The sequence below is a fragment of the Carcharhinus amblyrhynchos genome, chromosome 25 (genome assembly GCF_965287045.1).
Source record: "Carcharhinus amblyrhynchos chromosome 25, sCarAmb.v2.hapA, whole genome shotgun sequence".
Taxonomy (NCBI): domain Eukaryota; kingdom Metazoa; phylum Chordata; class Chondrichthyes; order Carcharhiniformes; family Carcharhinidae; genus Carcharhinus; species Carcharhinus amblyrhynchos.
In genome coordinates this window covers 5,782,443-5,800,391 of record NC_137348.1, presented here as the reverse complement: position 1 = coordinate 5,800,391, position 17,949 = coordinate 5,782,443, and the positions used below count along the sequence as shown (strand labels likewise).

At 48.1% G+C, this 17,949-nt stretch overlaps 1 protein-coding gene across 1 annotated transcript in view; it reads left to right on the top strand.

Moving 5' to 3' along the window:
* Positions 1 to 16,038, top strand: part of col27a1b (collagen, type XXVII, alpha 1b) — a 576,392-nt gene extending 560,354 nt beyond the window's left edge. Inside the window, exons 57-61 of the mRNA XM_080211775.1 lie at positions 1,443 to 1,508; positions 1,661 to 1,829; positions 2,489 to 2,598; positions 12,972 to 13,190; positions 15,733 to 16,038. Of these exons, the coding sequence (XP_080067901.1) occupies positions 1,443 to 1,508; positions 1,661 to 1,829; positions 2,489 to 2,598; positions 12,972 to 13,190; positions 15,733 to 15,879 (711 nt within the window). The 3' untranslated portion in view covers positions 15,880 to 16,038. The remainder of the gene's footprint in view (positions 1 to 1,442; positions 1,509 to 1,660; positions 1,830 to 2,488; positions 2,599 to 12,971; positions 13,191 to 15,732) is intronic.
* Positions 16,039 to 17,949: the final 1,911 nt, after the last annotated feature.

The following is a 17,949-nucleotide window of genomic DNA, read 5'->3' as shown; positions in this document are numbered from 1 at the left end:
TTTTTCTCTTATCGATTTTGCTTTTTCTACCAATCACCTTAAACCTGTGCCCTCTGGGTCCAGACCCTTCCACCAATGGGAACAGTTTCTCCCCATTTACTCTGCACCAAACCCTTCATGGTTTTGAACTCCTCCGTCTAACCCCCTCTCAACCTTCCCTCATCTCCAAGGAGAACTGTCCCAATCTCACCCATTTACCCAGGCCACAGCCCAATGATAGTCTCAGGTTTATTTTGTAAGAAATGTTTGCAAGGTTCTCGGTTATTAATCAAGCGAAATGATCTGGGATAGAACGGCATCACGGAGATATACATACCAGCAAGGAGCAGGAGTAGGCCATTCAGCCCCTCGAGTCCACTCCACCATTTAACAAGATCATGGCTGATCCATTAGTTAACTCAATTCTGAATACCACCTACCCCTCGATAATCTATCCCCTGCTAACCACCTCTTCCTTCGAATTATTCAAAGATTCTGCTTCCACTGCCTTTTTAGGAGACAGATCCAAAGACCATGGTCAAAACCCTAGTATCTTGCCTGCCCCAATTCCCTGTAAGGTCACACATTTACCATGGCCAATACATATAACCTCACACATTTTGAGACGCTGACGGACAGTTTAGCACGGCCAATCAACCTAACCCGCTCATCTTTCAGACTGTGAGAGAATCCAGAGGAAACCCACGCAGGCCTATGGGGCCTACTGCACCATGGAGCAAGGACCCCCTCCCGCCAATCTTTACCCCAACTCCACTTACCCACCCGCTCTACCTATTCCCTGGTCTGCTCATTACGCTAAAGCCTATCAATCTCAGCCTTGAATTGACTCAACGATAGAGCATCCCCAGCTCTCTGGGGTAGAGAGGATTCACAATCTTCTGAGTGAAGAAACGTCTCCTCGTCTCAGAGAATCATAGAATCCCTGCAGTGCAAAAAGAGGCCATTCAGTCCATCGAGTCTACACTGATAACAATCCCGCCCAGGCCACATCCCCACAAATTTATCCTGCTAATCCCCCTAACACTAAGGGGCAATCTAGCATGGCCAGTCAACCTTTGGACTGTGGGTGGAAACCGGAGCACCCGGAGGAAACCCACGCAGACACGGGGAGAACGTGCAGCCTGCTCACAGACAGTGACCCGAACCGGGAATCGAACCAGGGTTTCTGGTGCTGTGAGGCAGCAGTGCTCCAACCACTGCGCCACCGTGTCGCCCAGCCTTATTCTGGGATTGTGAGCCCATGTTCTAGACCATCCACCCAGGGGAAATAGCTGCAGTGGGTAAGACCACAGCAACAAAAAGAAAAAGTTGTGACATGGGGATGGCTATTCAGCCCATCACTCCTGTGCTAGTCCTCTGTAAGAGCTCTTGGCACAGCCCCATCCCCTTGCTTTGAGGTTGAAGCATTTTCTGTTCTTATTTTGTGCCATTTAAATCTTCAGAAACATGAAGAGCTAGGTGCTGCTTTGCAAGCTTTTATCGAATCGAAAACTACACTCAGGACCGAGGTAACCTCACACTCCTCATCTGTGTTGCTATCCCTGATCAGTTGGACCCATGTTTTTGACAACCTCTCCCCCGACCCCACTTTACCATGCCCCATTGGGAAATGAGCCACCAACCCTAATCATCAGAAGCAAATTTTGTTTCCTTCATGCAGAACTATCAGAATTCAGACCTACCTTTGATTGACCAGGGAGCGGAGATCTTCAAGACCCTACACTACCTCAGTAATCTTATCCACAGCATCAAGAACCCGCTGGGCACCAGAGACAACCCAGCCCGTGTCTGCCGGGATCTCATGAACTGTGAGCAGCGAATGAATGATGGTGAGTCCAAACGCACCAAAGCTCTCCGGCGAACCCTCCCCCTGACATGGCCAGTCACCCTGCCTTCGCAGCACCGAACACACAAACAATGGTACCAACACAGAAGGAGGCTATTCAACCTCTTATTTTTAATATCCATTCATGGCACATGGGCGTCGCTGGCTGAGCCAGCATTAATTGCCCATCCCTAGTTGCCCAAGGGCAGTTGAGAGTCAACCACTATGGTTCTGGAGTCACATATAGGCCAGACCGGGTAAGGACAGCAGATTTCCTTCCCGAAAGGAAGTGAACCAGATGGGTTTTTCCGACAATGGTTTCACAGTCATCAGTAGACTCTTAATTCCAGATCTTTTTTATTGAGTTCCAATTCCACTACCTGCCGTGGCGGGATTCGAACCCGGGTCCCCAGAACATTAGCTGAGTTTCTGGATTAATAGTCCAGCAATAATACCACTGGGCCATCACCTTCCCAGAGACTGGTGTACAGTGTCTGGCCACAGTCTGGCTTATAATGTCCCGTCTCTCAGGCTGGTCTATATTGTCCAGAGCGCAGACTGTGTTGTATCATTAGTTTGAAAGGTCTCATTCCCCTCAACTCCCCTAAGCTGCTTCAGGGCAAGAAGGTAAGATCTAATACTTTTCTTTGATCTGTTCTTTAGGTAATTACTGGATCGATCCTAACCTGGGTTGCACCTCAGACACTGTTGAAGTGATCTGTAACTTCACGAATGGTGGGCAGACCTGTCTGAAACCCATCACCGTATCAAAGGTAATATATTTTAACCATCTACCTAGTGTACATTCAGAACCTGAAGGCTCTTTATCACAAACGTTCCATTAATGCCAGTCTAGATAAGCAAACAGTTAACAGATAAACCGATGAGGCGGTTTAGAACGGAGTTGAGGAGGAACTTCTTCACTCAAAGGGTGGTGAATCTCTGGAATTCTCTGCCCGTTGAAGTGGTGGAGGCTACCTCGCTAAATATTTTTAAGAAGCGGGTTGATGGGTTCTTGATAAGAGAGGGGATTAAGGGTTATGGGGAGAGGGCGGGAAAGTGGAACTGAGCCACGACAGATCAGCCATGATCTTATTGAATGGCGGGGCAGGCTCGAAGGGCTAGATGGCCTACTCCTGCTCCTATTTCTTATGTTCTTATGTTCTTACCCTTTCCCTGGGCAGAGATTGACCTGGAAGTTCTATGTTCTACGTATCTGAACACGTCTAAACTAAGGGGACTTAAACTCATACAGCGCAGAAAAAGCCCTTTTGTACGTTGAGTCTGCACCAACAATTTCTGACACTAAAGTCACGCTAATCCCATCCTGTGGTTAGCACTGCTGCCTCATGGCGCCAGGGACCCGGGTTCAATTCTCGGCTCGGGTCACTGTCTGTGCAGAGTCTGCACGTTCTCCCCATGTCTGCGTGGGTTCCCTCCGGGTGCTCCAGTTTCCTCCCACAGTCGAAATGTGTGCGGGTTAGGTGGATTGGCCGTGATAAATGGATCCTTAGTGTCAGGGGGTCTAGCTAGGGTACATGCATGGGTATATAGGGATAGGGCCTGGGTGGGATTGAGGTCGGTGCCGACTCAATGGGCCGAATGGCCTCCTTCTGAACTGTAGGATTCTATGATTCTGTGATTAGGGGATTTTCACAGGAACTTCATTGCAGTGTTAATGTAAGCTCACTTGTGACATTGCAAATAAACTTCAAAACTAATTTTCCTGCACTTGTCCCAGATCCTTGACCCATCCAGATATTTTTTAAAGGTTTTATAGGGCAGGATACGTCTATATCTTTCTGACCTCACACTTGGTTTTGATACCAATTACTTTGGTAAGAGTTAATCACAAAGGCCATATCCTGGAAATCTGAAATAAGAACAGAAAATGCCACTAACTGCGGAGAGAGAAACAGAGCTGTCACCTTTCACCAGAACTCACCTGAAAGATTGGGTAGGGTTTTCCAGTCGTTCCTGCCAGCGGAATTTTCCAGCTCCGCTAATGGAATTCGGTCACAAGCCAACCATCTCCTTAAATGGTGGAACAGGCTTGAGGGGCTGAATGGTCTCCTCCTGTTCCTGTGAAAGTTCTGAGCATTTTCATCAACATCACTCTGCTTTTCAAAGCTCTGCATCCTGCAGACATTGTATCAGTATCGCACTAACAGTTGTACAGAGTTTGAATATTACTGAAAAGAGAGACATGTTGCTGAAGGTTTTAATCTTGTACTCATCAGGACAAACACAAGAATGCCAAATTTCAGACGATCACAACAATTTTTGCTGCAGGGCAGAAAGGGTGCTGATTAGTTGACAAGTTGATGTTGATTGACCAGTCAGCACACCCTTTCTTTGGTGGTTGCGATTATTTGAAATTTGGTATTCTTGTGTTTGTCCTGATGAGTGCAAGATGAGAAGCTTCAGCAACATGTTCCTCTTTGCAGCGATATCCAAAATAAGGGCATTGGCTCATTGAAAGATTCTGTAGACACTGACAGACTGCAATGCCCTGAACTTAGTGCATTTCACAGTTTCAAAATGCGGGCAAACATTATAAACGTGATTTGGAATCGAGTGATTTAGAGTGGCAGTACCAGCCAGGAACAGCAGGTGGCAGTGCTGAGAATGAAAGTGGCGCCCCCAGCAGGTGCCTGCTGTTACTGCAGCTGTTTGAAGGTATCTTGCTGATGTTTCGGGGTCATTTTTATAGAAGGGGGCCAGTCGGCCCATCGAGTCTGTACTGTCCACAATCCCACCAAGCCCTATTCCCACAATCGTACATATTTACCCTGACTAATCCCTCTAACCTACGCATCCTGGGGCAGGGAGGGGCAATGTGTCACAACTCTTCACTCACCTGATGAAGGGGCAGCGCTCCAAAAGCTTGTGCCACCAACTAAACCTGTTGGACTTTAACCTGGTGTTGTTATTGATCGAGTTAGCCAAAGATACTAAGGGATAGTTTAGAAGGCGGTTTAGAACAGAGTTGAGGAGGAACTTCTTCACTCAAAGGGTGGTGAATCTCTGGAATTCTCTGCCCGTTGAAGTGGTGGAGGCTGCCTCGCTAAATATTTTTAAGACGCGGGTTGATGGGTTTTTGATAGGAGAGGGGATTAAGGGTTATGGGGAGAGGGCGGGAAAGTGGAACTGAGCAGCGACAGATCAGTCATGATCTTATTGAATGGCGGGGCAGGCTCGAAGGGCTGGATGGCCTACTCCTGCTCCTATTTCTTATGTTCTTATGTTCTTATGATAGAGGGAAAAATGGAATTAAGTACAAGTCAACCATAGGGTCAGAGATGTGCGGGTTAGGTTGATTGGTCCTAGTGTCAGGGGGATTAGCAGGGTGAATATGTGGGGGTAGGGCCTTGATGGGATTGTGGTTGGTGCAGATTCAATGGGCTGAATGGCCTCCGTCTGCACTGTCAGAATTCTATGTTCAGATGAACAAATTCTTGATAGTTTTTTTTTAAGTTTATTTATCAGCGTCACCAGTAGGCTTACATTAACACTGCAATGAAGTGACTGTGATAATCCCCCAGGTGCCACACTCCGGTGCCTGTTCAGGTACACTGAGGGAGAATTTAGCACGGCCAATGCACCCTAACCAGCACGGTCTTTCGGACTGTGGGAGGAAACCGGAGCACCCGGAGGAAACCCCACGCAGAGAATGTGCAAACTCCACACAGACAGTGACCCGAGCCAGGAATCGAACCCGGGTCACTGGCGCTGTGAGACAACAGCGATAACCCACTGTGCCACCCAGGGAAGGGTGGAATGGGAATAGAGTTGAGGCGAGCTGACGTACAGATCGGCCCTGAGTCATTGAATGGTGAAACTGGCTGAAGCAACTCTTGTTCCTGTATTCCTTACAGTAAAAAACTGTGTTCCTATTAACGCTGCTGAATAAATAACAACTGCAAATAGTTACACAACAAATATTGTGACAATCACTTTAACCTTACAGTTCTGTATAATTCCGGAACAAATATATCACTTCATGTGGTGAGGAGTTACAGAACAAACACTCTGTTATTTTAATCCTGATCTCAACTGTTACTATAGCAAGTTGTAAGAATAAATACTGTAGCTAGCATCTTAAATGTAAGGTCAATCTGTGCTATTTGCGCAACAAATATTATAGCCATCACTTTGGCCTTGGTGTCAGTGCAGATCTGTGTAAGATGAGGGCACATCCGTAAAGAGAACTAAATGGACCACAAAGCGGTGTGTTGTCTGCAGCGGCTTCTCTTCCTGCTCCTGCAACATTTACCCCTGGAACTCGCAAAGGATCTATCCTTATCCCCCCCCCCCTTCCCATTCCTCCAACTACATACTGCACCTTGCTGTCAGCACAGTGTTAACTTTCACATGGACACTGACGGCACCCAGCATTTCCTCACCACTGCCTGGTGTTCGATTCCTGGCTCGGCTCACTGTCTATGCGGAGTTTGCACGTTCTCCTCGTGTCTGCGTGGGTTTCCTCCGGGTGCTCCAGTTTCCTCCGAAAGACCGTGCTGGTCAGGGTGCATTGGCCGTGCTAAATTCTCCCTCAGTGTACCCGAACAGGCACCGGAGTGTAGTAACTAGGGTATTTTACAGTAAATTCATTGCAGTGTTAATGTCAACCTACTTGTGACACTAATGATTAAATATACAACCTTGCACAGCCAACTGGTGTTAAATTATCTTAACAGTTAGTCCGGCTTTTATTTCTGGATGTGAGGAAATGTCCTCCAACTAAATGTCGGAGAGACTAAAGCCATTGATAGAATCATCGAATCCCTACAGTGCTGACTCAGCCCATCGAGTCTGCACCGACACTCTAACAGAGAGAGAATCTTACCCAGGCCCTCTGCCCCACCCTATCCCTAATTTGCACATTCTCCCTGTGTCTGCGGGGGTTTTCTCTGGGTGCTCCAGTTTCCCCCACAGTGGTTAGGCTGCATTGACCCAAACAGGTGCCGCAACGTGGCGACTCGGGGATTTTCACAGTAACTTCATTGCAGTGTTAATGTAAACCTTACTTGTGACTAATAAATTAACTTTATCCCTGTATTCCCCCACATTTCCCATGGCTAATCCTCTTAACCTACATATCTTGGGACATTAAGGGGCAACTTAGCGCAGCCAATCCACCTAACCTGCACATCTTTCGGACTGTGGGAGGAAACTGGACTTGTCCACCATCAGTCCCGCTAGTCTATCAAGTGCTACCTCTCTAGTGACAGTAATCGCATTCAGGCTCTCAACTCCTACCATCCTTCTATCTTTAATATCTGGCAAACTGTTTGCGTCCTCCTCCATGAAGACCAAGGCAAAAAACTTATTTAAGGCCTCAGCCATTTCCTCATCTCCCACCACTAAATCCCCCCTCTCAACCTCTAAGGGTCCAACATTCACTCTAGCCAGCCTCCTCCTCTTTATATATTTATAAAAACTCTTACTGTCCTTTTTTATATTTAGTGCTAGTTTAGCTTCATAGTCCATCCTTCCTTTCTTTATCAACTTCTTAGTCATTCTTTGTTGATTTTTAAACCTTCCCCAATCTTCTAATCGCCCACTACTTTTAGCCACTCTGAACGTATCAGCTTTTAATTCAATACTCTCCTTTATTTCCTTCGATAACCACGGCTGGTTATCCCTTCTCCTACATTCCTTCTTTACCATCAGAATATATTTCTGCTGAGCACCAAAAAAGATCTCCTTAAAGATCCTCCACTGTTCCTCAGCCGTCCTACCGACCAATCTGCGCCCCCAATCTACATTCGCCAATTCCCCTCTCATCCTATCGTACTCCCCTCTGTTCAAACAGAGGACGCAGGTCCGGGACCCTACTTTCTCATCCACCATCTGCATCAAAAACTCAACCATACGATGATCGTTCGTCCCAAGAGGATCCCTCAGAATAAGATCCCTAATTCTTCCTGCCTCATTACATAACACCAGATCTAAGATAGCTCGCTCCCTCGTTGGTTCCGTCACACACTGTTCAAGGAAACTATCCCGACAGCATTCCAAGAACTCTTCCTCAAGCCCACCGCGTCCAACTTGGGTCAACCAATCAATATGCAGATTAAAATCCCCCATAATTATCGCCGTTCCGTTCCTGCATGCCTCATTTATTTGTTTGTTTATAGCCCGCCCCACCTCCAAGTTATTATTTGGGGGCCTATAGACCACACCCACCAGCGTCTTCCTCCCCTTTCTGTTCCTTATCTTGACCCATAACGATTCCACATTCTGCTCTTTGGAGCCTATATCTTCCCTTCCTATCGCCCTGATATTATCCTTAATCAGCAGAGCTACCCCACCCCCTCTTTCCTCCCGTCTATCCTTCACTTTATTGTGTCACTTTATTCTGTGACGAAATGCACTAAGTGTTACCCTGGCCTTGACAATGTTCGAATGTCCGATTATAGTTACAGTTGTACACAATGCTCGAACATGTTGCAACTTTGGTCGGAGAGCGAATCAGCAAATTTTTTTTATTCATTCGTGGGTCGCGCAGAGGCACAGTGGTTAGCACTGCTGCCTCACAGCGCCAGGGATCCGGGTTCGATCCCCGGCTTGGGTCACTGTCTGTGTGGAGTTTGCACGTTCTCCCCGTGTCTGCGTGGGTCTTTTCCGGGTGCTCCGGTTTCCTCCCACACTCCAAAGATGGGCGGGTCAGGTGGTTTGGCCGTGCTAAATTGCCCCTTAGTGTCAGGGGGACTAGCTAGGGTAAATGCATGGGGTTATGGGAATAGGGCCTGGGTGGGATTGTGGTTGGTGCAGACTCGATGGGCCGAATGGCCTCCTTCTGCGCAGTAGGGATTCTATGATTTATGTGGGTGTCGCTGTGGCTGGACCAACATTGATTGCCCATCTCTGGGAGCATTTAAGAATCAACCACATCGCTGTGGCTCCGGAAGGAATAATGATACTATTGCCTAATCATGAGTCCGTGCAGTTTTCAGCGCCGACTCTTCTGAATAAACAGGGTCATGGTTAAAGAACAAACAAAGAAAAGTACAGCACAATCGGCAGTGGTTTCACAGTCTTCTAATTCCAGATTTTTATAGAATTCAAATTTCACCATCTGCCGTTGTGAGATTCGAACCCTGGTCCCCAGAGCGTTCCCCTGGGTCTCTGGATTACCAGTCCAGTGACAATACCACTACACCACTTAGACCAAAAAACAAAGAGAAGTACAGAACAGGAACAGGCCCTATGGACCTCCAGGCCTGTGCTGATCATGATGCACTAACTATGTAAACTGAATAAAAAACCTCCTGCCCTCACTCAATCCACATCCCTCGATTCCCTCCCTATTCATGTACCCACCCAGATGCCTCTTAAATGTTGTTAATGTGCCTGCTACCACCACCTCCTCTGGCAGCGCGTTCCAGGCACCCACCACTCTCTGCGTGAAAAGCTTCCCCCCCGCACATCTCCCTTAAACTTTCCCCCCCTCACCTTGAACCTGTGCCCCCCCCTCGTAATTGACCCTTCCACCCTGGGGAGAAAGCCTCTGACTATCCACCCTGTCTGTGCCTCTCATCATTTTGCAGATCTCTATCTGCTCTCCCCTCAGCCTCCATCGTCCCAATGGAAAAAGTAGCATTTTGTGTTTGTGGTGTAACATTTTGAGAGCAGGGCAAGCGACCTACTTAAATACAACTGAGTGTCTCACTCGGACATTTCAGAGGGCGTTTAAGACTCACCAGCTTTGCTGTGGGTCTGGATTCACGTGGAGGCCAGACTGGGTAAGGGCAGCAGGTTTCCTTCCTTCATAATTCCAGGAGTCAGTTGTAAAGGAACAATGCTTTTATTGCACAAAGTGAAATAAATAAAAACCACAAGCGTGTGGTGAACACATCAGATCCCAACCAGGGCAGTGCAATAATGGACCCACTCATAGGCCTGCTTTATACAGAGCTCGATACACGTACTCTACCTGGTTAATTAATTCTCAATTCCCAGGATGCTCAGTGAGTCCAACAGGGAGGCCAATCAGTGATTCCCTGTGCACATCCTGGAGGATATCACATCTTCCCTAAACACATTAATGACAATGTCGTAATCATTATGTACAGTAGCTTTTAGTTCCAGGTTTGTTTAATTACTTATATTCTGGCTGACATACTAGCATTTGAACTCACGTCTCCAGTAGTCTAGGCTTCTGGGTTATTAACTCAATACCATAGCATTGTGATGACATCACTGACCTAGTAATCCAGAGATGTGGGTTAATGCTGTGGGGACACAGGTTCCTACCGCACCATGGAGGCTGGTAGCATTTTGATTCAATGTAGCATGGCCAATGCAACTAACCAGCATGTCTTTCGGACTGTGGGTGGCACAGTGGTTAGCACTGCTGCCTCACAGCACCAGGGACGCGGGTTCAATTCTGGCCTTTGGGTCACTGTCTGTGCAGACTCTGCACATTCTCCCCATGTCTGTGTGGGTTTCCTCCAGGTGCTCCAGTCTCCTCCCACAGTCCAAAGACGTGCGGGTTAGGTTGATTGGCCGTTGCTAAATTGCCCCTTAGTGTCAGGAGCAGGGTAAATACATGAGGTTACGGAGATAGAGCCTGGGTAGAACTGTGGTCAGTGCAAACTCGACGGGCTGAGTGGGCAGAGCACCCGGAGAAACCCACACAAACGCGGGGAGAACGTTCAACCTCTGCATAGACCCAAACCGGGATTCAAACCCGGGTCCCTGGCGCAGTGCGGCAGCATTGCTAACCACTGTGCCGTCGTGCTGCCCACGCTAGTGCCACAGCTAATGCCAGTAATGAAGAGCACAGCAGAAGGTTGCCGTTCGGCCCATCATGTTGACACCAGCTATCCAAAATGAGCACCTCACCCAGTGCCGTTCTCCTGCTTTCCCTCCGTCATCCTAAACATTGCCTTTCAAATAATCCTCTTCAAAGCTTCGAGTGAACCTGCCTCCATCGCAAGCTCAGACCTGAAACACTCGCTGTGTGAAAAGGTTTCCCTCTCAGCTCGCTGCTCCTTCTTTTACTAAGTACCTTAAACCAATACCCTCCCGTTTTCGATCCTTCCACAAGATGGGAACAGTTTCTCCCCATCTACCCTGTCCAACCCCCTCATGATTTTGAGCATCTTGGTCAAATCATAGAATCTCTACACTACAGAAGGAGACCATTTGGCCCATCGAGACTGTACCGACCATGACCCCACACAGAGTTCTATTTCCATAACCCACACATTTACCCTGCTAATCCCCCTAACACTACGGTCTATCGAACAAAGAACAAAGACCAACACAGCACAGGAAACAGGCCCTTCGGCCCAACGAGCCCGCGCATGGCCAATCCACCTAACCCGCACATCTTTGGACTGCTAATCCCCTGATACTCAAGGGCAATTCACCGTGGCCAATCTAACCTAACCAGCACATCTTTGGAGTGTGGGAGGAAACCAGAGCACCCGGAGGAAACCCACACAGATACGGGGAGAATGTGCAGACTCTGTACAGACAGCGACTTGAGGCCAGAATCAAATCCGGACAGATTCCTGGCACTGTCTGGCAGCAATGCTAACCACTGTGCCACCCCAAAAACCTGTAAACCCAGGTCCCACTGCTTCTGAACCTACTTTATACCCTTTCTTTTATGCTGTCTTTCCATTGTGCCATTTCTCCACATTGAATTTACTCTGACCATCTATTATCGACTGTCTGAAGATCCCATCTGGTTCACTGTTGCCCCTTTAGGGAAGAAAATCTGCCACCCTTACCCGATCTGGCCTACATGTGACATTGCCACAGCAATGTGAGTGACTCTCCAGCAACCCACACAATTGGGGATAGGCAATAAATCCCATGAAATGATTAAAAAATTAATTGTAAGCAGAAAGTGCAAAGTAGAACTGTTCTCCGGAAGTCTTAGTGACCGGGACAACACAGCGCTAAGCATACTCTGTATATGTGGCTGTTCCCCTTAGTTAGAGGGTCAGTTACAAGGGGACACAAGTTAAAAGTGAGGGACAGGAAGTTTAGGGGAGATTTCAGGAAAAACTTTCTGAGCTGTTTGACCCACGCAGAGTATACCTAGCACTGTGTTGTTCCGGTCACTAAGACTTCTGGAGAACAGTTCAATTTTGCAGAATAATCTGTACCAAAGGCATAAAAACGGAAATATTCAGCCTGTGGGAAGCTCCTGTGAAGGGAGACACACTCGGATGAACCTTCCATGGAGCTGGGAAATGTTAGAGGTGTTTGCGATGGGTTTTAAGCAGGTCAAATGCAAGAGAGTGGAGAAAGGACAGAAGGAAAGCTTTGTGATAGGGTGGAAGGCAGGAGACGTAACGGGTGGGATTGTCCGGCTGTTCTCACCACAAAACCGGAAAATCCCACCCGAGGTCATAGAGTTATAAAGGTTTACAGGACGGAAACATGCCATTCAGCCCAACTTGTCCATGCTATCCAGTTTTTACTACTAAGCTAGTCCCAATTGCCCACATTTGGCCCATGTCCCTCTATACCCATCGCACCCATGTAACTGTCTAAATGCTTTTTAGAAGACAAAATTGTACCCGCCTCTACTACTGCCTCTGGCAGCTCGCCCCAGACACTCACCACCCTCCGTGTGGAAGAATTGCCCCTCTGGACCCTTTTGTATCTCTCCCCTCTCACCTTCAACCCATGCCCTCTAGTTTTAGACTCCCCTACCATTGGGAAAAGATACTGACTATCTCGCTACTCTATGCCCCTTATAGGCCACTATAAGATCACCCCGAAAACAGACCTTTCCATGGTCTGGCCAACACCTCCCCCGCCCCCACCTCCCCCCACGCCACCCCCCCCCCCGTACGATTCCCATGGTGGACGGGATGGGAAAATCCCTGCCCAATTTGACCAAAGAATCATTGGTGTAGGGTTGAGGGAATGGTAAGGTCCAGAAGAGGTGTGAATGGCAGAATAATGAACAGTGAGTGCTATTGGAAAGGAAGGGAGCAGGGAAACAGATAAAGGTTGAACCAGGTAAGGATGAAAACACAACAAGAAAGCAAACTGGGGCAGAGTTTTTTTATTTCGGGTTTCCAGTATCTGCAGTATTTTGCATGTCTGCTTTTGCATTACTCTCACACTCCCTGATACAACAGCCCCCAATAACACTCTGCTTGGCTTTCAGTTGGAGTTTTCACTCGGACGGGTCCAGATGAACTTCTTACATTTGCTGAGCTCCGAGGCGGTTCAACACATCACCATCCACTGCCTGAACGTGCCCGTCTGGGCCGATGGAAGTTCCGACAAACCCTTCAAACAAGCCGTCAAGTTCAAGTCCTGGAATGGCCTGATGATGGAGGCAGGAGGACAGCTCGTACCTGAAGTGGTGCTGGATGACTGTCAGGTACTGAGCTGGGACTTGCTGCCCGCACCACCCGCCTCCCCCCACCCCAACCCCCCCCCGCCCCCCACCGCCCCAGAGTGTCCGAAGCAGAGACCAATAACTTTTTTTTGTTTTATTAGTGTCGCAAGTAGGCTTACATTAACACTGCAGTGGAGTTACTGTGAAAATCCCCCAGTCGTCACACTCCGGCGCCTGTTCGGGTTACACTGAGGGAGAATTTAGCACGGCCAATGCACCCTAAGAAGTCTCACAACACTAGCTTAAAGTCCAACAGGTTTATTTGGTAACACGGTAGCACAGTGGTTAGCACTGCTGCTTCACAGCTCCAGGGTCCTGGGTTCGATTCCCGGCTCGAGTCACTGTCTGTGTGGAGTTTGCACATTCCCCCCGTGTCTGCGTGGGTTTCCTCCGGGTACTCCGGTTTGCTCCCACAGTCCAAAGATGTGCGGGTTAGGTTAATTGACTGTGGTAAGAAATTGCCCCTTAGTGTCTAGGGATACATAGGTTAGAGGGATTAGTGGGTATAATATGTATAGAGATGGGGGTAGGGCCTGGGTGGGATTGTGTTTGGTGCAGACTCGATGGGCCGAAGGGTCTCTTTCTGCACTGTAGGGTTCTATGATTCTATCTACGAGCTTTCGGAGCGCTGCACCCTCATCAGGCGAGGGAGGAATTGTGTTCACAAACCGGGCATGTATAAACACAAACTCAAATTACAAAATAATGGTTGGAACGCAAGTCTTTACAAGTAATCAAGTCTTAAAGGTACAGACAATGAGAGTGGAGAGAGTGTTAAGCACAGGTTAAAGAGATGTGTATTGTCTCCAGACAGGACAGTTAGTGAGATTTTGCAAGTCGTGGGGGTTACAGATAATGTGACATGAACCCAAGATCCTGGTTGAGGGTGTCCTCATGTATGCGGAACTGAGTTTGTGTCTTTATATGCCCTGTTTGTGAATGAACTCCCACTCACCTAATGAAGGAGCAGCACTCCAAAAGCTTGTGGCTTGTGCTGCCAAATAAACTTGTTGGACTTTAACCTGGTGTTGTGAGACTTCTTAATGTGCCCACCCCAGTCCAATGCCGGCATCTCCACATCAATGCACCCTAACCAGCACATCTTTGGGACTGTGGGAGGAAACCAGAGCACCCAGAGGAAATCCATGCAGACACGGGCTTCACACAGGCAGTGACCCAAGCCGGGAATCGAACCCGGGTCCGTAGCATTGTGAGGCAGCAGTGCTAACCACCATGCTGCCCCCGGGATGGGCGATGAGTGCTGGCCTGGCTGTTATTGCTAAAGGGATTAGAAGAAAGGTCAAAGTGGTGTTTGATAGGAGATCGTGGTGGTGTCTGCGCACATCTTTCAGACTGTGGGAGGAAACCCAGGCAGAGACGGGGAGAATGTGCAGACTCCGCGCACACATTGACCCAAGTCTGGGAATCAAACACAGGTCCTTGGCATTGTAAGGCCAACATTGTGAGTGCTAACCACTGTGTCACGGTGGGTAAATTCAATAAAAATCGGGAATTAAGAAGCTACTGATGACCATGAAACCATTGTCGATTGTCAGAAAAACCCAACTGGTTCACTAATGTCCTTTAGGGAAGGAAATCTGCCGTCCTTACCCGGTCTGGCCTACATGTGACTCCAGAGTCACAGCAATTTGGTTAACTCTCAACTGCCCTCCAAGGGCAACTAAAGTTAACATTTATTTTGTAGTCACAAGTCGGCTTACATTCACACTGCAATGAAGTTACTGTGAAAATCCCTTAGTCGCCACACTCCGGCGCCTGTTCGGGTACACTGAGGGAGAATTTATCACGGCCAGTGCACCCTAACCAGCACATCTTTTGGACTGTGAGACGAAACCAGAGCATCCAGAGGAAACCCATGAAGACACGGGGAGAACGTGCAGACTCCACACAGACAGTGACCGGAGGCCAGAATTGAACCCAGGTCACTGGCACTGTGAGGCTAACATAGTGAGTGTTAACCACTGTGTCACGGTGGGTAGATTCAATAAAAATTGGGAATTAGGAATCCAATGATGACCATGAAACCATTGTTGGTTGTCGGAAAAACCCACCTGGTTCACTAATGTTCTTTAGGGAAGGAAATCTGCCATCCTTACCCGGCCTTGTTTGCACATTCTCCCCGTGTCTGCGTGGGTTTCCTCCGGTTTCCTCCCACAGTCCAAAGATGTGCGGGTTAGGTTGCTTGGCCATGTTAAAATTGCCCCTTAGTGTACTAGGATGCTTAGGTTAGCGGGGTTAGCGGGTAAAATATGTAGGGATGTGGGGGTCAGGCCTGGGTGGGATTGTGTTCGGTGCAGACTCGATGGGCCGAAGGGCCTCTTTCTGCACTGTAGGCTTCTATGATCTATGTGACTCCAGAGTCACAGCAATGTGGTTGACTCTCAACTGCCCCTAGGGCAACTAGGGATGGGCAATAAATGTTGGCTCAGCCAACGGCGCCTACGAGTGAATAAAGAATAAGGGTGTGCTGACCATTCTTAATGCCATGTTGTTGCCTTTTTAGATGAAGGACGGCCGCTGGCATCAGACACACTTCTTGTTTCACACACAGGACCCCAATCAGTTACCGATAATCGGCATCTACAACCTGCCGCAACCAAAGGCTGGACTGCATTACCACCTGGAGGTCGGGCCCGTCTGTTTCCTCTGAGCTCCTGAAACGACCCATCCTTAAAGCCACGTCAGAGTGTAGTTATCCCTTCCTGCGCATTCCTCGAGGAATGGCTGGCGTGAGCGACGCTTCACGTTACCCTTCAGCGAAGTCGGGCAATGGCTTTATTTCAAGGACAAATCGTTCTTTTTTTTATATCTGTAAAGGAATGTTGAGAGGACTGGGTTTTTTTTTTGTTTTGGGTGTGTGGGAGACTGTTTAGCTGGAACGACTAGAATCGGAAATCTCCACCTCTAGCCAAAGATTCTTTGAGCCATTGCAGGGAGAGGGGCCCGACTCCAAGCGGGTTGTGAAGGTCCATTCTGAACAAAAGAAAGTGATTTCCAGCGGCTGTGAGACGTTAACCAGCATTGTGGTCAACAGTGGCGGGTTAGAGTACTCCGAGGAGTGACTATACGTAGCTGATAGAGAGCTGGTGGCTGCCTGCTAAGCAACTCCAATGTGCAATAGTGAGGGGGGGGTGGGGGGGGAGCAGGGAGCTGGGGGTTGGGGGGGGGGGGAGACCGTAAGAGTTGTGGAAATTCTCTAAAATACCCGTGACACTTTGTTCAAAGCGTCGGCCTTCAGCCCGGGCCTATTGATGAGGTGCGGCCTAGGAGAAACCGAGTCATGAGGAGGTGCGTTTTGAAGCACCCTCCCCCCCCCATCCCCCCGCCCCACCTCCCTCTCCCCCCTCCCCCCCAATCCCCCTCCCATTCTCCTGGTGAAGGGGAGAGGGGGGGGGGGAGGTGGGGTCATGACAGGGTGCTAAAGGAACCAGCTTCACGGGGTGATTTTTTTTTCTACCTCTGGTATTGGTGCTTGACGTTCTGTTCTCATTCACGTGTCATATCTTTGACTCAATGGTGCTATGTAATTACCACACAGCGGGGGGGTGTGGGGGGGGGATAGGGTATCAGGGTGGGTGGGAGGGAGCGAGGTGGTGTGGGGGGGGGTGGGCATGAGATGCGGCTAAATCAAGGGGTATGGGATCGGCCGTAATCGTATAGAACGGCGGCGCAGGCCCGAACGGCCTACTCCTGCACCCGCTTTCTACGTTCCTGGGCAAGTGTGTGTGTGTGTGTGGAAGGGGGGGGGGGCGACATTTAGAGAGTGGGGGATGTTGACACCCACCCCCCACCTCTCCTCCCCCCACCTCCCCCGCCGTCACCCCACCTCCCCACCCCCACAACGAGAGCCAAAAACCGCAACGATAATTGTTAACTTAATGATTTCGAAAGTGCCTTTGATATTTGAAGGGATTGTTTTTAATTGTGCTTTGCAGAAGTTTAAAACCCTACTGTTCCTGATCGACTGACCGACCGATAAATATATATTTTTTTTCTCTCTCTTGGAAAGGAAGGGAGTTGGGGAAATTGCTGAGAGTTTTCTTTTTTCTTGCCCTTTTCTTTCTGGAACCCACGCTGAAGTTCTTCACCTTGGGACGTTGCTTCTACTTGTACAAAGTTTGACCCCCCCCCGAGAGCTGTAATTAATACGTAGAGAAGCTTTATTGTTAATTAAGACACAAACTAGAGGAATCCAGATCAGTCCTGAAGCAATGGTGATTAGTTTCCTGACCTTCTGGTCAGACTGTCGCCTGGCTATGTTGTAGACATTGGATCCCGAATATTTGAAGATCTGCTATTTAATGTTATTTAAATGTTTTTTTCTGAGACTATATGGTTGAAGGTAAAAATCGAATGCTTGTCCCTGTTAACAGATGTCTATGTTTGGAATTAGACTGTCTTTTTTTTTATATAGTAGTCGTTGTAAAAATGCTGCTTCAGCGCCAACTGGTTTTGGAGAATTATGTAGAGTTCTTTTTTGTTTTGCTTGTCTGATGTGTAAATTTGGTGCTTTTGAAAAGGAGAGTGTTTCAGATCTATAAAATATTATGCAGAGTTTAAACGTACTGTATAGGAAAATGCTTTAAGCGCTTTTTTAATTCCTGAAGTTTTTTTTTAATACTTTTTGAAGAAGATATGTGAAGAATCTAGAATTCTAATACATTATTTTAAATTTATTTCGACTTTTTTTTGTTAAAGAAATCTGATTATACAGTTGAAA